Genomic DNA, 20,977 nt, shown 5'->3' with positions numbered 1-20,977 from the left:
AACTCTGTGATCATATGCGGGGAGATCACTACGTAGAAGATTTGTCTGGCTGGCTCTACAGTTCTGCATTTGCAAATAACTGATCAGAGTTTGACGTTTGTGGGTGTGTGGGGGTGTTGATATGTGTGTAGCTACACGACTAAAGGAATATATCCCAGACACCTGTCTAACTTGTTATGACTGAAAACAGAATGATGTAAAAGAAATTATGTAGTAATATATCACTGAGACCATAACTAACCTAAAAAAATCAGCATCAGGCTTTAACTACTATAACAAATTCTGTACCTTCTCTGACTTATAAAACTTACATATTTCACCTTTTACACAGACGCAAGACCAACTCCGCCCATACAGATCCTAATCCTAAAAATTCAGACAAAGCGGGCAAATCTGACTTCAGATCGGCATAAAACCCCCCACTTTACTAACGCGTGAGGGCGTGCCCCACCCGCCGTGACACTGGCTCATTCGATCTGCTCCGCGTGGTGTCCTGTAGGAACGCAACTCCGCGCTGTCTGCGTAAGCCGTCATCGAATCGTATCGGGGATTCTCAAACACGGTCCTTTAATTCCAACTTTTAGGCAACTCCCAGCCTGCGTTTGAAGAAATCATAAATAAATACAAGATTCCTAGAAATAAGACATGAAAATTTGGCCAATCAATTACCTCTTCTTACTCATATCAGGCTTCACCGTCATTTGCGTCACATCAGTGGAGGAAGAGCTTTCCGATACGTTTCATGGTAAGTTTAGATGAATGAAAGTGTCGATCGTTATGTATGTGGGAAAAACCTTTTTTTTTTTTTTGTATCAGTACGGTTGAATCATGAATTGCAAAACTCAAGCCTGTAACTGTATGCAACATATTATTTGCAGAGACGCATAACATGCAAACAAGTTTAATCCGACAGATCTTTAATAATTAATTAATTTAATTCTAGTCGCTGAGCCTGTATACCCACTGAACTAAACTAACAGAACTCCGTTTATTCGAGCTGATTCAGATCAGTGCAGCTTCTGAGAGGGCAATTTCTAAATAAGGCAAATGTGATGCGAATTTTATACAATTGCAAAGTTGGTAATGACGTTATGTCAGACTTGAGACGCAGGACAAAAAAATTCTCACAGCGACCTGATGGCATACTTCCAACAGTCAGATGAAAACTAGACTATTAGTGGCTGCTCAATAATTGTAACTGCAATGTCTTGTTCTGCCCTGTCTCCGCAAATAATCGCTGTTTTCAAAATGACAAATTGGATAAATTTCAGCATTGTACTGTGTTTTATAGTTTCATTCAAATGTCTTTCATTAATTTTTAAAACTCATTTCACAGTTAATTTCTTGGAGCCTTTAAAGAACCTGTCTCCCCAGAGGGTCAAAGTCCGCGGCGTCCATGCTAAGTTTTCACTGAGAAAACCAGCTTTGCCAGACGATGACATGTGTTATATTGTGCCTGGCAAAGAAGAGTCCTTGGGCAAGTGCAGTTTCAACACTACTGCCAAAACATTTCTGGTGATACATGGCTGGACGGTAAATTCGCGTTTTACTTTAAATAAATTAAATAAACTCTCTCTATATATAGCAGCACAGAACTGATTATAATTTTCCCTTTGTTAGGTGAGTGGGCTGTTTGAGAGCTGGGTTGCCAAGCTGGTAGCAGCACTGTATAGCCGAGAGAAAGATGCCAATGTAATAGTGGTAGACTGGCTGAACACAGCCCAGAATCACTATGCTTTGGCTGCTCAGAGCACACAGAAAGTGGGGCAAGAGGTTGCACACTTCATAGACTGGATAGAGGTTTGTATCAGTAAAGCCCAGCACAAACTTTCTAAACAGGCATTGCATCACAAGGCCCTGAATGTGAACATTATTTGTATTCATGTAACAGATGTTCTTGTGCTGTTTGAAGAATAAATTCAGTAATATTCAATAATACATATCACACTGAGTTTTTGAAAGGATTCATAAGCTTCATAAGGGATTTTAGCAAGCTAGTGCTTGTGTAAGTGCCAACTAGGCAAACTGCAATAACCAACCACACGAAACCATAAGAGGTGTATTTATTTCTTCTTTTCTAAGTATTGTTTTAATTCCAGCAAGTCTTTTTGGACAAAATGTGTGAAAATGTTTAGGTGTGGGATGGCAATCTTAAAATTAAGGATTTAAAGGTTTTAAGGTTTTACAACTGCTTCAGGTACCGACCTCTCCTAGCTGAAGCAGGGTGCTCATTTCACCAGTGAAAAGTCAGAAGGGTGGAAATTCAGAGTTTGAATGATTTAATCATTGCAGAGTTCATACTTAAAATGATTTTTTTTATGGCAATGTCTATGACTAAAGGAGATGACCAACATTCCCCTGGACAAGCTTCATCTGATTGGCTACAATCTTGGCGCCCATGTTGCTGGGTTTGCAGGCAGTTATGCCAATAACAAGGTCGGCAGGATAACAGGTAGATGTTCTGCTCAGCTTGCTAGTCAGTGGGAAAGGTCACGATCCCACACAGGTGCAGTAAGTGTGATTGATCTCTGCAGGTCTCGATCCAGCAGGACCGGATTTTGAAGGGGTCCATGCCCACCAGCGACTCTCTCCCGATGACGCTGTTTTTGTGGATGTCCTCCACACTTTTTCACGGGGATCCCTGGGACTCAGCATTGGGATTGAGCAGCCTGTTGGCCATGTGGACATCTACCCGAATGGAGGGAGCTTCCAGCCTGGCTGTAATCTGCAAGGAGCCCTCAAGAAGGTGGCTAATTTGGGATTACTTGGTGAGGATCCTGTGTGGAAAAAATGCGTTAATGCAAAAGAAACTTGGACCGATTGAGGGGGGGGGTGCATGATGACTGGATGGGTAACACTGGAGTAACAAAATCTACTATCTGTAGTATTTGTAAAGACCTGATGGATAAGTAACTGTTTCAGATGGTGTGTATAGTGTATGTAATGATATCTGTATACTATGCAATCACTTTGACTAATGCCATATATACCATGTATACCCTATAAATCCTCATTAATAAAGGTCTCATTTATCCCTATTGATACATAAAAACAGTAATGAGGGAAGTATAATTAGGAATAAAGAATCATTACTCAGATTGGGAGAAACAATGTCCATTAGTGTCTTCTTGTATGAGTCATGAATATACATGTTCTCCCATTGCCATCAGCAATGAACGAGGCCATCAGGTGTGAACACGAGAGGTCCGTCCACTTATTCATTGACTCTCTGCTGAACGAAGAGGAAGCCAGCAAGGCCTACAGGTGTGCAAGCAGCGACATGTTCAACCGCGGGATGTGCCTCAAGTGCCGCAAGGACCGCTGCAACACCGTGGGCTACGACGCCAGGAGGATCCGCAGAGCTCGCAGCATCAAGATGTTCACCAAAACCCGAGCTGCCATGCCATTTAGAGGTCTGCACTGCAGGTCGAACAGTGAAGCCTGTCGTTTAGCCATGGTGCGGTTTCTTCTTGTGTGTTGCATTAAACTTGGGACATGCTTGTCTGTGATCGTTTGTTTGCACAGTTCATCACTATCAGCTAAAGATTCGATTCCAAGTGCAGACAAACCAGTCGGAAACGGAACCTACTATCACAGTCTCGCTCTACGGCACAAATGGCAGCGTGACAAATTTCCAACTTGATGTGTAAGTAGCTGTAATATTTGGCAATCTGGACAATATCGAGCATTTATAGAAAATTCACTCTTGGGAGATCCATTAGATATATATCTCCTGAAATCAACAATCCTGTCACTTAGTTGCCTCTGTGTTTTTTTTGTTTTGTTTTTTTTTAGCAGAAAGGGAAAAATTACCCCCAACAAGACACATTCCTTCCTCTTGGTTACAGAGGAGGATATTGGTGACCTTCAGATGATGAAGATGAGAATGGAAGACTCCAGTAGGCGCCCTGTTTCTTCACTGATCAGTACGGCTTGGTCCTGGTGGAATGGAGATTCTAGCTGCTCTGAAATTAAAGCCAAGAAAATTAGCATCCGGACTGGGGAAACACAAAAAAAGTAGGCATTCATTTACTCAAATTTGCACAAAAACAAATTGAGTAGGAGGATTTCTTTGCTTGGCTAACAATCAAAAGGAGGTATGGTTTGGAAGCTTTTTGTAACATGTGGTGACCCGAGTGCCGCAGGGCGAGAGGCAGGACGCACAGACTCCACGGACTGGGACAAACATTTATTTACATTTAACATGAAACACTAACGGCACTCACAAGAATCACTCACGATTGATACAAACGAGAAACGATTAACAGTAAACATGTACGGTGAACACTAATACAATGAACATTCACACGTTATGTCGACAGTAACCAACACCCTGCCCTCTTTGCCACGGGTTTATATACATTTAGACAGACGAGGTGCAGGTGTGTGCAGGTGTGGTTACAAACAAACAGCCCTCCCACTGTACATGGCAGGCCCAATCACCTGACTCAGGGGAGGTGAGCGTTCCGTGACTTTGGACCTTGTTTAAATATTTAAACTCTCAGGTGTTTGTGATGAGATTAGAGCCTTGAAATTGTACAGAACAGCACTGCACATAACCTGCAGCGAGGCTTCTCTGAATCTGCCATGCCAATTCACACTAACATTAAAGTAGAAGTACTACAGCCTGTACTGTTCTATACTGCATCGTTTTGTTTTTGAACATGAGAAACTCATATCTTTGTATTGTGTTGGCTAAAAATATTCGCTTGTTTGTTTTTGGTTTTTTGTCAGGATGATGTTTTGTTTGAAAGAGTCCAAAAAAGCAAGCTTGTCTCCTGAAGTGACATTTGTGAAATGCACAGCCTGGGGAAAATCGTGCAGGAGGTAATGTTCCTCACACACGCTTTTAGATTATTTTATTCATCCAAATGTTCTATTGCTAAAACTTCTTGTCGTTGTTTGGTACTTCTACAGACATAACTTTAATGGTTAATGAAAAGGCAAGCTGCACATAGAGAAAACTCAACTGACAACGCACTTAATAATTTATACTGAAATATATTGCTTATATATATTATATATACTGATATTTATACTGGTATATTTATTTTCTCTTTCAAAATTCACATTTCCAATAGCATAAGTGTTTGTATATGTACAAATTCTGTATCACTATGAAATTTTTTTATTTTTATTTTTTACTAGCACTGCCATTGTAAGACAATGATCCTGTAACATACAGGAACCGTAGCTGATGTATAGATTAAAAGGTACGAGCTTCTGTGCTGGAGAGTCAGTGGGTACCTTACCATGAGATGGTAATAGGCTTCTCCTTAAACTTGACAAACCCACTCATGATCAGAAATGTATTAACAGAACCTTTCATCATCTGACCACTACGGGCATGATTTACTGAAATATTTAGCATATCCAGAAGTGTTTTGCAAGGGTGTGGATTCAAAACTCCTTCTCCTGAAGTCCTGAACAAAGTTTAGCTCCACAAACCCAGTCCATCTTACTGTAATCCAGTATAATGACATGAGTGGAATATGAATATTCACACTAGGTTAGAGTATGATAGATGATTTGGGATGGAAGGTTCTATAAGGCTGGAAATCTCCAGGAGTATGCCTGATCAATAAACCTCACACTCCAGTCTTCGGCAATGTTGGTTCATTTGTGCGAGATTTCTTTTTTTCACACATGAAAAACAGAAAATCTGAACTTAAGTAGCTTAAAGGATTTATACGCAAGTTCAGTGAGGCTTTCTGAATTCCTGAATATAATAACGGAAATATATTGTTTTACTTTAAATTGGAATACACTGTATCTGTAGATCAATCATAAACCCAAAGATGATTTGCATATTTTTATAAGTTTTGCATGGCTTCTTTTTCTTTCTTTATCTTATTGATTCATGGCTAAAGGTAATATTGCAGTGCTGTGTGTAGAGTGGAGGTTTCTTAACACTAACTTGGGCAACACTTTAAAAAAAAATCAGTATGCCATTAGATTTATTTAACCCAAAATAAATAGCATTAAACATTATGCAAAATAGGTAAATAATTTCAAATTGATTGACCGATGAGAGGACTTTGAGCATCAGAAGCACTTAAACTTTGTTACTCAGTCCCTACATTAAAGAAAAAGAATTAGCTGATTTAAATTATTCACTTAAAGCTCTGTTAACTTGGACACAAACAGACTGGGTCACATTGGCTCTGCACTGGGTGCTGACCTCTCTTGTCTGCGTGCTTTAGGATGGGTGCTCACTCTGCTTTAGTTCCAGGCTGAAGAACAAATGATGTTTTGCACTTTAGATGATTGTCAATGATTGTTAATTACATTTTTCTGCAATGTAAATGTGGGCATGTTTGTAATGAATAAAGCATGTGAAATTGTGAAAAACCTTAACTTTCATGTACATATATGTAAATAAGTAAAACTATTGTACTGTGTATGTATTCTGGAATCATTCACTGAAGATATATGATTAATTGGAACAAACAATTTAATATAATACTCCATTTATATAGCACTATTGTATGTTACTCTCACATATGATGTATAAAAAAAGCAATAATTTCACATTTGTAGACGTTTGTAGAGGAAAAAATAACAAATAACCAGACAACGCATATGAACTTTGTGGAATTGTTTATATTTCCGCTGGGGTGGAACTGGGCCGTGGCATAAAATTACAAAAGAGAGTCTTTTGCACTGTAACGTGTGTAAAGGGTTGCTAAGCAAAGCAGCTTCTCATGCTGCCCAAAGCATTGGCTGAATCCTGTCCTGCCCACAGGTTAAATAACTAGCACTAGGTTCTTGTTGTCATGATAAACCTCACAAGGGCGATATGACATTTTGGCAGACAAATTTAGAAAGCAAATTTAAAATGTAAACACTTTTTATTGAGCTGCTGTAATTTCAAAAAGTTACTTTTGGATAAATGAAACACATTTCTCATCTGAGATTAAGGTGTTACCTTATAATATATACATGAATATGGCAGTGATATTTTCCTAAAAACACGATACTGCATGTTTCTTGGCCTTTTAAGAAATGTGCTTAAGCCATAGTTTAAGCCCACTTTTTTTTTTAATCCCGGGAATGCAATTTTCGTGTAGACAGTCTAAAATGTTGGCTACACTTGTTGAGAGTGACTGACCAAATCTCAGCAGAACTGCAGCCCTGTAGGCCTGTAGCTCTTCTTGTACACAGCGCTCCAATAAATGTGCATTACAGAGGGAACATAGCAGGTATGTGAAAGCAGCATGAATGATGAACTTCATACTAGTCACATAGTTCATGTAGCCTGGTGAAAACAAACGGGGTCAGGTGATTAAAGAGTAAAGACATTTTTGAAAATATATATGGACAGGTCTGTTTTAGGGAGGAGCTCTCACGGCTTAAGCCCCCTCCTTTCTTTCGGAGCTGTAACGTCCAGCTCGGCGTTCTCAGAAGTAACACAGTTGCATGAACGGCAGGTGCTGGCCTTGCTCTCGGTTAACCTGATGGTGCTTTTGTACCATCACTCTCCAGTGTGTGTCCAAACAGGCATACAGTGGCAGCCATTACTCCTGAGACTGCGAGAATAGCCAGCAGTAGCAGCCACCAGTTTGCCTGTAAAAAAACAAAACAAAGCACAAACTTATCAAATCCTAATAAAGATGAACGGTCATTTAGGGTAAATATTTTTTTAAAAATAAATAAAAATGTTAAGGGTCAACCCACTTTGTCATGCCAACCACAAACCACCTTATTTCAAAACTACAGAACTAGAGGCATGCAAATGAACAAACCTATATATATGGTTCCAGAATGTTCAAACCAACCTTCATCCAGTCTGCCAGGTCAATGAACTCATTCAGGTGTAGGAAGGAGTTTTTCAGCCTCGCTATGGGGCCGTCGGCATCCAGCAGTCGGCAGGTTTGGAAGTGGTCACAGTAGCCCTGGTTTTTAGAGCAGGGGCTTCCAGGTACCAGTGCCACCCGCTTTCCCTTAAAGTACGTGGACAGAACGGAGGAAGTGGTGCTTGCACAGGTGTTGGGGTTGCCTAATCACAAGAGATGGGCTATCAGCTATGAGAAACATTACTAGCTACTCCAACTGCTTTTATGAATTATATTAGACATATATGGAATACAAAAATACAAAATATATTTTTAGTGAGTATTAAGTAAATAAATAAGATTTGGTGTGTCTTTCTATGCTGTTGAGGATGTCTGTGCTAGGCTAATTTAAATTTAATCTAATGTATAAGCAAATACCACTCATTCAGTTCAGTTTTGTAACACAGTCATTTCAGACTAAATAGTGTTACGATAAACAGTTTTGTTTTGCTCGGAGCCGTAAACAAGTGTTGCCTTTGTCTACCTGTATGCTGGCAGCACATGTGGCACTTTTCCTTCCTGTTCTCTCCTGGGCAGTCGCACTGTTCCAGGCCATATGTCACACAGAGGGACCGAGCACAATCCTGCTCCAGACAGGCAAAACACACACCACATCTTCAACTCATTGAAGGACATTTAGCACTTTGAATGAATAAAAGCGATGCATAATCATTCTAGGAATGCTAACAGTATCTTTCCCATGAGTCACCATCTGCTCCAAATGACCACCACATGACGCCCTAAGGACCCACATCTTTAAGAATCACATTCTCTTAGAGGTCCATTTTTTCATGCACTCTTTATTATACATCCTGGCATGATTTTCCATTCTAATAAAAACAGAAACTTGTCAATTTAATAATGTATTACATAAAGTATATTACATGCACTTGTATGCTTGCAAACATGGTGGTTATTATTAGAATGACCATTGGCGCACCCCATTATGACAGACACGTGTTCCCAGACTGCAGACTGTCATGTTTGGCTTTGCAGCAGGCTTTGGACAGACAGCAGACAACCCTGTGCATACACTCTTCATGCGGCATTCGGAATCCTCCTCACAGGTGAGTCCAGAGTTCTTAAAGATGCAAGTGGAACTGCAGCAAAGTCCCTGGCTGGGACTGAGAAGCAGATGTCATTGCTAACTGCAAGACTGTAAACAAGCATGTTGTAGGTATGATCAAGGTTCAAGGTAAAATTGATACAAAGGAGTTTGTCCAGTACTGGGTCTATAGTTACAGCTATTTTTATATTGGAAATGATCATATATATATATATATATATATATATATATATAATAATTTACAAATACACTTACATTTACATTTATGGCGTTTACCAGATGTTCTTGTTCAGAGTGACGTACAGTAGTGCTTAGTTGTCTCCAAGAAAGAAAACCTAAGCATTTCCTGCTTACCCTCCTTTGAGAGGTCTCGTTCCTTCAAGCATCAGTTCCCAGGACTGCACACTTCTGGATGGAGATCTCAGACATTGTTCTTGGGATTTTCTAGAACCACTCTCCTGGTTTTGGGGGTCACAACCCATAGTACTCCATGGGAACCACTGTTACCTTCACCTTTTCTAAGCTTTTTACCTTTTGTTCACCACATCTTTTCTAACTCTTCTTTCAGCCCTTGGTATTCCTCGAGCTTTTCGTGTTCCTCGTTCCTGATGTTGCTATTGTTTGGGATTGCTACATCTATCACTACAGCCCTCTTCTGCTGTTTGTCCATCACTACTATGTCCTGTTGGTTATCCATTACTATTTTGTCAGTCTGTATCTGGAAGCCCCACAGGATATTAGCTTGGTCATTCTCCACCACCATTGGGGATTTATTCCGCTTTGACCTTCCAGCCAGTATTCAGCACAGATGTTTAGATATACTATGCCTGCTACTTGGTTATGGCATTACATGTATGCTCTGCCTGCTAGCACTTGTATCCTGCTGTTATGTGCTGGTCTCAGGGGCTTCTTTGCACAGCCTGCATCTGGGGTCCTGCCTGGTATGGTAGATCCCAGCCTCTACAGATCTTGTATTCAGTGCTTGTTCCTTTACTGCCATGATGAGTGCCGCCAGCATGGAGGAAGCGGCTGAAGTGGAAGAGGAAGTGGCTGATATGGAAAAATCCTACCATGGCTGGAAAAGGCTGGATTGAAAGATGTGCTGTGTTTCAATCCTGACTTTTCCAGCCATTGGTAGGATTTTTCCATATCAGCCACTTCCTCTATTTGCCAGTGGCACATACCGTACAGAGATTTTTCCTTCCATGATGGTTCCTGCTCCTCCTAATATCCATCTTCCTTGGGTTTCTGCTGTCTGAGGTATTCACTAAGCACTTCATCACTTGGGGCTACTGGCTCTGATGCTCACTAGTCCTCAGCCCCCTCTTTCCACATAATGTGTAGAGTGCTGGATTTGGGACAAAACCCTCTGAGCATTGTGAGGAGTTTCCCTGTCTTGATGTCAGTAGCTTTTATCTCCTCCTTTGGTCATCTTATTATGCCAGCGTGGTATCTGATGACCAGTAGTTGTTGACAGTTTAGATCTTGTTCTTCCCATTCAGCTGACTTCTCAGGACTTGCCTCTTTGTAGGTATTTGTCTGTAGCTGCTTTCCTTGTGGCCTTGTGGCCTCTCCAATGTACTTGTAGGTGCCCTCAACATCTGTTATGTTACCTTCTGGTCATAAAATTCCCTATATATATAAATAAGTATATATATATATATATATATATATATATATATATATATATATATATATATATATATATATATATATATATATATAAGGTTTTCTTTCATGGATGCTAAAATGGTGAAGGCTAAGTGTAGCCTGTGGAAACCTATGGTAATGAAAGGTGCTGTTGGACGTCATGGCTGACCTGCACTGCTTGCTGGGCTTGAGATGACACTGAGTGCCTATCGGTGCCTTAGAACTGTAACAGCACGGATCGCTTTCATTGTGGCCCACATCACACTCCTCCCCCTTCTCCAAAATCCGGTTTCCACAGATGGGCTGATCACTGACTGATGAGACACAAACCGTTCACATAGCAGCTACTCAGCGACACAGTGCTTTATATAGATGAGCTCATTAAGAGTCGCTCTCAGATGGAGACTGATAAGTAAAAGTAAGACATGTTAAGACAAATGTTGTAGAACAGAGATGGGAAATTCCAGTCAGAGCACTTTAAGGGCCTGTATTCTCACCTGCCCGAAAACACACCAGGTTCAACTCAGCATCTAATTACCAAGCCCTTGTTGACTCAACATTAGTTAGATCAGAGACAGCACAACACTATGCAGTGCCATGGCCATCCACGTCTAGAAGTGTGCATTTTCTCTGCTCACGAGATGGTTTTGATGTCTCACCCACGAAGCATTTGTCCTTCTTGATCTTCAGCAGATGGCCCATATGCCGGAGGCTGCAGGGAGAGAACATGTCGCTGTTCTCCTGGACCACATCAGTGGCTTGTGGGAACATTAGGAATCGTCCTTTCCCTCCAGTGATCTCCAGGCTCCCACAGTCCAGGCCCTCATCATGCTGACACGGTAAACATAAAGCACAAGCTGTTTGAGAGCTGCGTGTAAGATGAACCTGACATACAGAGCTCAGGAAGTGCACGGAAGCTCAACCTGTATGAATGCTCAGATTCCTACATTGTTGTTCCGGCAGGGTAGCAGCAAGAATCTACCTGGTAGTTCCATTCATGAAAAACACAATTGTGCAACTGCCATCTAAGTTTAATGAAGTGTTCTGATCTCTTTGGTCTCTTGGGTTGCCTTTAAGAATGAGGAAAGAATTGATGGATTATTATGGAACATGAAAATGTGCAACAATGGTCTGTTCTCACTGCATTCCACTTGCATTGTATACCCGACTTTTTTTGCGGGGGTTGAGTGAAGCTGAGATGAACTAACAGCTTCCATTACTCTCCATCATCTGGCCTTGCTTCAGGATTCAGTGGTGGGGAGAAAATGACTCTTTGTCCATTCTGAGCAGTCAGAAGTAATGGACGAAGTTTGCATGCTGGGTTTGGTTGATAGGTACCTTTAACGTCATGCATGCTGCTGAGCATGTGATTGTCCTTTTTTTTTTTTCTTCCATTAGGCCAATTATGTCTGAAGATTTGTCTATGCAGGCTAAGCCTAGAAATGTCTCAGTCATATCAAACTATCAGTTTCTGTTCTCCTAAAGGTTTTGACATACTCAGACAGAGAGGTGAAGGTGCTTCAAAGATATGCAGTCAGACTCATTGAAGATTAATGGCTAAGATAAATGTCCAGTTATGCATCAAAGTACCATTTTAATTGCCCTAACACGTATCTAAATAAGAATTCATACAAGGACTTGAATATAATAAGATTCATTATAATGCATCTCCAAGGCAGTGCAAAAAGCTTTTCATTCTGCCAAAGATCAACCACCGCAGAGTTGTGTTACCCTTTGAAGCCACAAGACAGAAGCCTCATTTTGGACTGAGTGGACTGGGATCTGGACTAGCCATGTCTTGCTTCTTGAAATTTTCAACAAATTTAGACACGCACTGGGCAGTAAGTCAGTGAAGATGACAAAGGCACCAAACATGGTGGTTAAATCCTGAGGAACTCCCCATTTCCCTGCTCTGATTCAGCATTGCATTGCTAGCATTGGATAGTCAGCATTGGATAGTTAGCTTGATAATTAGCTGATGAATTCAATCAGATGTAGGAGACAGCTGCTGTGCTGTGGCAAATTGCTGGTCTAAAGGTATAATACTTGCTTTATTTACAAAGGGCCTTTCTCAAACCCCAAGTTTCTTCACAGAACATCAAACACTTTCCCATACAATTCTGCCTACTCTAGCCCTAAAGATCTATTCATCTTGTGGTTTGACAGAGAAAACAGATGGAAGTGATAGACTCACAGGAGCACCCAGGCTGTGGCCGAGCTCATGAGCCAAGGTCAGCTGGACGAATTTGGGTGGCAGGTAGCGTCCGAAGTTCTTCAGGGTGACCAGACCAGTGTTCATGCTGGAGGTACGGCCATCCTTCAGTTGTATGTGTTTGGAACAGATCCCTCCCCAGTCATCTGGAGAGGAGAGGAGAAGCAGAGCATACTGTAAAAGTGATCAAATTAAATAATCTTGCTCAAATAAAATTTCCATTACTACCTCCACAGATACATTTTGATAAATTGAGCATAATGTGAATTGTACAGACCAGAATTAAGGAGAGAACTTCAAAGGCAAAAATATTTTTTTGTGGTGCATTCACAACCTTCTTAGCAATGTTCTTAACCAACCAAGTGTATTCTCCATTAGAGGATTGGGGTCCTCTCTCCAAGAAATGAATCTGCTAGGATGGGAGGGTTCCTACCATGATTGCGAGGGCAAGACAACCAGCAGAGCAGTTTTCTCTCCTCCCATGAGTTCGCCTGCATACCAGGCATATGTAAAGCTAGCCAGTGATATGGCACTGATCACAAACAGATGGGTTTCTTCACACACCACTGTGCAATGATGTCATCCCTCCCAAAAGGCCAGGGGGAGGGGGTTGTGGGGGGCGGGATATGCTATGTAACTGATCCCAGAGATCCCCATAACCTCATTTAATCTGGAGACAGGTTAGTGAGGAAACATCTGTATCTGGCATAGAGGGTCCATGGATAAGGGGGTTCATACAGAATGAATGCCCAGAGAGTAATAGAAACTGTTAGTAGACTCATACTCAGCCTAATGATCTGCAGTGTAAAAAGCATGGTATATGTGGGTGATGAACTCATCCTTCCAATAAAAAAAAACTTCCCTTCAGTAAAAATGTATTATTAAACTATTTACAGCCATGGACAGCAGTGTGCAAACTCATTATCTCATTATCACTGTAATATGGAGTTTCATTCTGAATGCTCTTTTTGAGTCCCCTAATAAGGAAGATGACCATTAAACTGTAAAGCTGTGCTCTGAGTGGTTTGCGTGTAGAGAGGTTCACTGGATGTTTAACGAAGGCTGAAGGCAGCCACCCTACCTGGGACTCAAAACCAGGTCTGACAGGAGATAAATGTGATCTCTGACCACCGGACCAAAGAGCACCCATTTAACCTTCCTAAGTGACAGTCTCTGTCACAGGTTGTCTCACCTGCTTTTCCTTCCCAGGCCAGCCCGAGGACCCCACTGAAGTCTCGGTTGGTCAGCAGGTAAGAGAGGCAGTAATTGCCCCAGTTCATCTCTGAAAAGAGACTCAGCAGCTTCTCCGGACCAATGTAAGTTTCCTGCAGTGGGTCACCCGGATCTTCCTCCAAGACAATCTAGAAAGAGAACGATAAAAGAGAAGCTTTCAAACATGTTTATTCATGAGGTATTACAGTGATAAATACATAAATAAAGCTTCATATGTTAGTTTTGGTGAAACTATACTTGAGTGGAATAAGGAAAATTAAGGTCAATCTTACACTCATTGATTTCACCTTGAAGTTGATCAAGTCAATTCCATCAAAGTCAGCCTTGTGATAAATGTTATTTATTGCTTTCATGTAAGAGGCAACCTGAAAAAGGGGGTAGAACTCAAATAAAGATCTATCAAATTCTCTTTAGAATTTCATGCTGTAAATATGCATTTGTGTCCACCTCCAGTCTTCTTAAAATCAACCCGTTACAAACTCACAGAATTTTATAAACAATTCACTGGATATTCAGTATCAATGTGCTATACATTTTTTTTATTTCCATATATTATGAGCAGATTTTGTAATAGTTGTGTTAATGAGTTTGTTCCTGAACCAGCTAATGACCAAAGTATTCTACAAACAGATATTGGAAGCATAATAAATGTAGAGTAAAAGCTATGTGAAAGCGCTTAAAAGTAGGTTCAAAGTAATGGAACAATATCAGAACTAAAACAGACATGTGATGAAGGTAAACAAATAGATTACTCCTTGAGTGTAGACAGAGTGAATGGAGCATCAGTGAATAAACTTTAATCAGATATTAAAATAACAAAAAGCTTACATAACCTCCAAATAACAATAATACATGGAAAAGGATATGAAACATGAAAACTGTTCCCAAATAGTGACCTGATGCACTTTACAACAGAGGTCCATGGAATATTTGGATCCTATTTGATTATAGTTTGAAAATCACTGTGCCTTTCCAGAGTCACAAGACAAGGCTAGGAATTTGGCAAGGTTTTCTCAAAGGGGCTGTTTGTCACCTCCCACTATTCCAAGGGGCCCTAACCCCTTACGAACTGCAAAGCAGAGCAGTTTTGTATACTCAAACGTGATGAAAGATTTTGCATAGTAGTGTAAAACAAATCACAACAGATACATTGGGTAATGACTGACAACAGTATTATGGTAACCACTCTGGCATCAATCATTCAAGGTTGCATGTAAGTTGAAAGAATATTTGCATATTGTTTTTTGGGATCACCTGGGCAACGACAGCCTCAACGCTGCCAAACCTCCCATAGAACAAATGGTCTACATGCAAATGCAGAAGACAGCTGGTTTTGGACTGGTCAACTGTCCGCTTTGACCTGGATGCCGGCCCTCCCTGTGAGTCACAAGAGTACAGACATGATTGCCCATTTTCCATGGGAAACCTCTAGAGCCTGAGGGGTTAAAAGAAAACAAGGAAGGGGTTCACATCTGTTTAGACAATATTCAGAAACGACCCTCCAAAACCTGGAATTGATGTATTACCATAAATATGTGCTTAAAATATCATATGTAATCTGATGAGGTTGTTTCCAATTGTTCAGAAGCCATTGTGAGTGATTGTAGTATGGCCATAATCTGAGCCAAGCCCAGAAACAATAGCCCTAGTAGATAGAAAGATAACAGATTCCAGCTTTTATGGATTTTAACAGCTTTTAACAGCTGCTGCTAGAATCATTACTCAGTACAGGACAGCAAAACAAACAACACCCCCCCCCCCCCCCCGCTCCGTTTTAAAAGAGAATTAAAACCAACTTTGATTATTTATGACTAGGAATATACCCAGGAAAGAACTGGAGGAATACAAACATAACATAGTTTTAGCTGGGATGTGTGTGTGTGTGTGTGTGTGTGTGTACGTGTGTGTGTGTGTGTGTGTTTGTGTGTACGTGTGTGTGTGTGTGTGTGTGTGTGTGTGTGTGTGTGTGTGTGTGTGTGTGTGTAAGTGAAGGTGGAGGTGATACCATGTCTTACCTGTTTGAGTCCTTGGATGAGGCTCTGTAGTGCATCTGTACCACAGAAACCAGCATGGCCGCCTCCCAAGAGAGTGCCATCTGCACAGAAACATGGATGAAGGTACACATCCAGTAAAATCTGACCACTTGAAGACAAAACACAAGGAAATCTCCAACTCAGTCATAAACTTTTTATTGGGAAGAGAGAAAAAAATGTAGAAATATACCAGCAGATCAGGCCAGTGCCTTTGGGTTGTTCACTTTGATTGTGGCAACCATTTAAAATCTTGTTAAGTTGTCGATAAGCGCGACGGAACATTAAGAGGCTGATTATCCACAAGTTATAGACGAGGCGTCTAGACCTGATTCCCTCTCTACTCTGCAGACAAGTTCATTAGATCAGTAGAAAAGACACTATTAGTGAATATTAAAGTGTCATCCTTGAACTCGCTCACTCCCAAGGTTAAATATTTCACAAAACTGAAATAGTTTCTCAACTGAGTACCAGGGACCCCGAGGGACGTTGGCCAATGCCTCTGGCCTGATTATGATGTGTTTCAGCACTGTGCAGTGAGACTTGATCCTGCTCTGGAGGTCCTGCTCTGGAGACGCTGCTCTGGAGGTCTTGCTCCTGGAGGTCCTGCTCTGGAGGTCCTGCTCTGGAAGCCCTGCTCCTGGCCAGGAGGACCGTAATTACAGGCCCTTCTGAACCTCACCTTAGGCTTTAATTCAGAACTGTTAAACTGAGCAAAAAAGGCTCACAGAGCTAGGCAGATAATTAAATTAAGAGGATGCCAGATTTGTCATTTTAATTAAAAAAAAAAGTTTCACATTTTATTAAACAAAAATAAAAGGTTATAAATGTTCAGAATCTTATTACACAGTATATGCTAAGTTTGGGTGCAAGAGAGCCTTCTTAATGTGACACAGCAGTCAGCTGGCTTCCCTCTACAGAGGTCTGGTTAAAAATTAATGACAGCTGTCTGAATAGAAATGTCATGATGTGCCCGTTGCAGCTGCCTGTGTGGAGCCCATTTCACTGGACCACACCATTCCAGTGCACAGTAATAATGCATCAGCAATCCTGCCATACTCCTGAAGTGATTCCTGATGGGGTTTTTGAAGGGTGGTACTCTTCAGCTGTTCTGAGCCCTGAGTAAACTGGACCGAGGAAGCTGACCCTGGATCTGTGGCTCGCTTACCAAAAGCAGTGGACTGGAGCATAAAGGGAGGGATAATGTCAGCCATTGACCCATTCACAAAATTATCTCCACATTCTTAAAGGTGAATGCTTTTTGTTTCAAACACTTGTCTTTCAAGCAGTCAAGCATGCTGGAAACCAAAGCAAACAACCACTGAAGTTTCAAAAGAAATGGCTGCACAACAGAACACACAGAGAGTAATGGAAACTGACAAAATGAAATGGACACCCCAACGTTTGCCCTATATCAGTGGTGGATAGTAGAGTCTCTAAAATTTTGTAGTTTTTTCTTGTATTGAATAATATACTGTCCCAAAAAAAAAGCTAACACGGCGAGACATAAAACAAATGTCAAATGATCTCATTTACATGAAATCTTAGAAAAAATGATCCGGGAGAAATGAAAGATCCAGGACTTTTTGGCTAGAAGAGACTGTCCTTAAAAATGCTTCACCTTCACATCAAGCCAACTTCATTTCAGTGATGTCCAGGAGATTCTTTTGCCTGGAGAATGACGCGTGAGAAACAAAGCGAATGCTGAAAGGAGACAAAGTGTGCCATGATCTCTAATGAGTCAGCAGAATGCGCCGGTGGAGTTTTAGATCTCTGTGTTGACAGTCTGCATTTCTGAGCTAACCTGAGCATCTAGAGTAAGAAACAAGGAGCAGAGTTACAATAAAACAAAGATGTGAAAGAAAGGCTGCAAAAACGTGATGCGTTTAAGCCTGGGACATGTGGAACTGACAGGAACCAGAAGGCAGCAGAAATATTTTTAATGGTTGAATCTGTCCTTTTGGGGATGTGAATGTGCTGCTAGGGTGTTTTCTGAGAGGCAGAACCTAACCGATTCCGGGCACCCTGTCCTGGGTCAGCTTGCTGTGCTACTTCCAGATGTAACGGAGCCCAGCTTGGTCTTTTATTCAGTTTTTTTTTTTTTTTTTTAAACCCCTCACTTTTGAATGATGTGTACAATCGAGCAAGCTGGTAATGTAGTTTAAGGACACCAGTTGATTGCCATGTTATGTGCTTTCAGTACCCTCATTCAATATACATAACAAAAAGAATGGTGAAAGTTAGCAGGCTCAGAAGGCTAATACACTAAAGGTTTTTGTGTAAAAGTTAAGAAGGTTCAAGGCATTTCATACTTACAGAGCAATGTATGCTCAGCGAGGAGCTTCAGCGCGAATAAATACGATAGTTTTTGTGGGTATGAGAAATGCGCTAGGGTAACCTTCATGGCCACATGACTATCAGTGGCTACGGTGCACAGATACTCTGCACCATCTTAGACTATACAACTACTGTACACAGACCCCAGAATGTACCTCCTCCAGGTTCAGCACAATGGAGAAAAGGAGGACAAACTGACAAATGCACACACACACAGAGATGCTTACAGAAATCCATCCAAACAAACACACACTTTCATACAATACCAGTGAAATCCTACAAGGCCAGTCTACTTCGCAGAGTGTCCTAAATAAAACCAAAAAAATGTCAGTGTGTTTGTGACTTATATGGTCATTAATTTTGCTCTCCAATTTCTTACGGTAGTCCTGGTTATTAAGTTAGCGTTATGTATGAGATTTCAAAGTAATCATGTGGATGGTATGTTAAAACACTAATCAGCTCTGCCCCGAGGATTGTGAGTGAACAAATATACTGTACTCACGTACCAACATCATCTTCATGGTAGACTATGGAGTGGTGATCCAAGTGCCCAGTGCCGTAAGTTTGCGATGCCTCCACATAGAAAGTGCCGTTGGAGGTTTTGATGAAGCCTTCAAACAGGCCGTCAAGGATGGCACCCTGACATGAGGACCCATTCTCATCTAAAGGCCAGAGTAGAACAGTCTGTTCAAATTGGATATTAGACAGAGAGTACACTGTGCGCAAATTGGCTGCTGCTTCTCATCGGTGTGTGTTTGTTATAAAAAAAACAACAACCTGATATCTGTCTGTAAAGTGCCCTTGAGTCTGAGAAATGCACTATGCAAATTTAAATAATAACAATAATAATAATAATAATAATAATAATAAGTTTGGTTTGTCAGTGTGTCTGTGTCAAAGAAATAACTGTTTAATTCAAAGAAATAGGAGAGTTCTATGAGTGACATGCAATGCTTGATTATGACCTTCTAAACTGTATTAGCATTCTGAACAAATATGATACAGTATATTGTTAAAACAAACAAACAAACAAGCTGAATGTAATTGTTGAGCCTAGCTCCTTTAGGGAAGAAAATGTTCGTACAGTGAAGACACCACATCATTGCTTGCTGTACCTTCCAGCACACCAGAATATATGTGAGAGAGATCGCCTGTCCAAGATTCATTGCCGAAGAAGACCTTCAAATCCTCTGCAAATGCACCGAAGTCTTGCTTGAGTCGTAAACGGAAAACCCTGTGACAAACAAGCACCTTATAAAGCCTTTCATGACACACTGTTCAGCAGACGCATGACGGCATGGCCCGGAGGCTGGTCTGCAGGGGTCGCAGAGAGGTGTACCTCTGAAAAGCTTCAAAGTCCAACTGCACAACTTGCGTCTGGGGCTCAGTGTGCCGCCTCACTCGCTCGTGCTGCCGTAGAACTGTGTTTCTGTGATAAGAGAGGGTCTCGTGGTGCTTTATGAACTGTCGGATGGCCTTCAAATCCTCTACAATAATAAAATATTATTAAAACATTGCACAAAATCATTGTACATATAATATGTGGTATATTAGAAACATATTTTGCCCCCTCCGTCAATAAAAATGGAATTAATTTTGAGTTGAGAATGCACTCTGACATTCGATTCAGCTTTTAAACATGGTGAGCTTGGAGTGCTCCAGCATATTGCATGACAGCTGATAGAACAGAATTTAAAACGATTGTGCATTAACACGCATCAAAAGCAAAAGGACAAAATGCAAACTCTGGCATGGAAGGCATGCTCAGACAGGCTGACTGCTACCTGTACCAGTGTGAGTAGAGGCTAAGAACTACCCCCCTTCCCAATCCTGGCAGCCATAAAAATCAGGTTGAGTTTTGAGCACATGATGAGCCATCATACCTGTATAGTATCCCTTTAACACCAGATAAACGATGAGCAGACAGATCAGAGTGCTCAGAGCTTTGCCTCCCATCTCTTCTTGTCTCACTGGCGGCTTACCTGTGAATGCTACGCAAAGGAATGCATCTATCTTCACAAGCCTGAGCCACACACACACACATATGTTCACACACACACACACACACACACTTACTGAGGCATATTCAGACATGCTGCTGAGCTATATGATATGGAGGGACGGTCTCCTTGTGGGTTTCTAGACATCTAAATATCAACTGGGTGATAAGATACAGAATCTTTAATAACCAAGTAACAGATATACAAGAAATGTCTCTTGGAGCAAATCTAAAATTATATGCAATAAAACAGAACTCAGAAAAAAAAAACATTTACTATATTATACTCAAATATAGGATCGGTAGTTATTTTTAAAGGTGGTACAGTGAAAGTGAGGTGCAGTTAAAATCAGATAAGGGGGTACATTTATACCATTTGTGCATCTTAAGACATTAGCAGTCTACATATACAGAATACTGTAAGTTAAATTGCATGTGTGCATCCACTACAGGACTGGGAAGTGGGGGAGGGGCCTCGTTCAGAAAGACTTTGACTGTATATTTTGATTGTGTACATTGCAATGTGTCATAAAGTGCATGCACAACTACTCAAAGCAGACGTATGTGAGACAGAGGCAGAGGTTGGGGTTGGTCCCAGTCTTTAGGACTCTCACT

The 20,977-nt window shown here is 41.0% G+C and overlaps 2 protein-coding genes across 6 annotated transcripts; one reads left to right on the top strand and one right to left on the bottom strand.

The window, feature by feature from the left end:
* The first annotated feature begins 193 nt into the window (after positions 1 to 193).
* lpl2a (lipoprotein lipase 2 a) lies at positions 194 to 5,806 on the top strand. 4 transcript variants are annotated; one of them, XM_027005513.3, is made up of 11 exons: positions 194 to 745; positions 1,337 to 1,533; positions 1,621 to 1,800; positions 2,341 to 2,452; positions 2,535 to 2,768; positions 3,171 to 3,413; positions 3,526 to 3,646; positions 3,796 to 4,017; positions 4,368 to 4,457; positions 4,735 to 4,827; positions 4,918 to 5,806. In XM_027005513.3, the coding sequence occupies exons 1-11, from the start codon at positions 646 to 648 to the stop codon at positions 4,934 to 4,936; spliced, it is 1,611 nt and encodes a 536-aa protein (XP_026861314.2). In that variant the 5' UTR covers positions 194 to 645; the 3' UTR covers positions 4,937 to 5,806. The 4 variants fall into 4 exon arrangements, with proteins under 4 accessions (XP_026861314.2, XP_026861315.2, XP_026861316.2 ...); XM_027005514.3 differs by having other exon boundaries at positions 196 to 745; positions 3,799 to 4,017; XM_027005515.3 differs by lacking the exon at positions 4,368 to 4,457 and having other exon boundaries at positions 200 to 745.
* A 663-nt stretch (positions 5,807 to 6,469) lies between these two features.
* On the bottom strand, positions 6,470 to 20,376 carry si:ch1073-396h14.1 (disintegrin and metalloproteinase domain-containing protein 10). 2 transcript variants are annotated; one of them, XM_027005440.3, is made up of 15 exons: positions 20,247 to 20,376; positions 19,703 to 19,850; positions 19,479 to 19,597; positions 18,870 to 19,025; positions 16,012 to 16,091; positions 15,251 to 15,373; positions 14,269 to 14,361; positions 13,956 to 14,124; positions 12,746 to 12,909; positions 11,211 to 11,382; positions 10,721 to 10,865; positions 8,776 to 8,959; positions 8,320 to 8,419; positions 7,779 to 7,999; positions 6,470 to 7,566 (listed from the first exon to the last, which is right to left on the bottom strand). In XM_027005440.3, the coding sequence occupies exons 1-15, from the start codon at positions 20,317 to 20,319 to the stop codon at positions 7,450 to 7,452; spliced, it is 2,064 nt and encodes a 687-aa protein (XP_026861241.3). In that variant the 5' UTR covers positions 20,320 to 20,376; the 3' UTR covers positions 6,470 to 7,449. The 2 variants fall into 2 exon arrangements, with proteins under 2 accessions (XP_026861241.3, XP_081564472.1); XM_081708346.1 differs by having other exon boundaries at positions 7,440 to 7,566; positions 7,746 to 7,999.
* Between the last annotated feature and the right edge of the window lie 601 nt (positions 20,377 to 20,977).

The sequence above is a fragment of the Electrophorus electricus genome, chromosome 26, assembly GCF_041902795.1.
Source record: "Electrophorus electricus isolate QZ-2024a chromosome 26, ASM4190279v1, whole genome shotgun sequence".
In the NCBI taxonomy this organism is placed as follows: domain Eukaryota; kingdom Metazoa; phylum Chordata; class Actinopteri; order Gymnotiformes; family Gymnotidae; genus Electrophorus; species Electrophorus electricus.
Note: the sequence above shows the minus strand (reverse complement) of the source record. Positions and strands in the feature narration are given on the sequence as shown.

What these genes read in the sequence shown, in the direction of transcription:
- si:ch1073-396h14.1 (XM_027005440.3), bottom strand. Translation starts at nt 20,319, where the DNA reads ATGGGAGGCAAAGCTCTGAGCACTCTGATCTGTCTGCTCATCGTTTAT. An exon ending in ATATTCTGGTGTGCTGGAAG is followed by an intron (nt 19,026 to 19,478) that starts GTACAGCAAGCA and finishes TCTGGCCTTTAG; the next exon opens with ATGAGAATGGGTCCTCATGT. An exon ending in CTACCATGAAGATGATGTTG is followed by an intron (nt 16,092 to 18,869) that starts GTACGTGAGTAC and finishes GTTTCTGTGCAG; the next exon opens with ATGGCACTCTCTTGGGAGGC.
- lpl2a (XM_027005513.3), top strand. Translation starts at nt 646, where the DNA reads ATGAAAATTTGGCCAATCAATTACCTCTTCTTACTCATATCAGGCTTC. An exon ending in TGGTGATACATGGCTGGACG is followed by an intron (nt 1,534 to 1,620) that starts GTAAATTCGCGT and finishes TCCCTTTGTTAG; the next exon opens with GTGAGTGGGCTGTTTGAGAG. An exon ending in ACTTCATAGACTGGATAGAG is followed by an intron (nt 1,801 to 2,340) that starts GTTTGTATCAGT and finishes CTATGACTAAAG; the next exon opens with GAGATGACCAACATTCCCCT.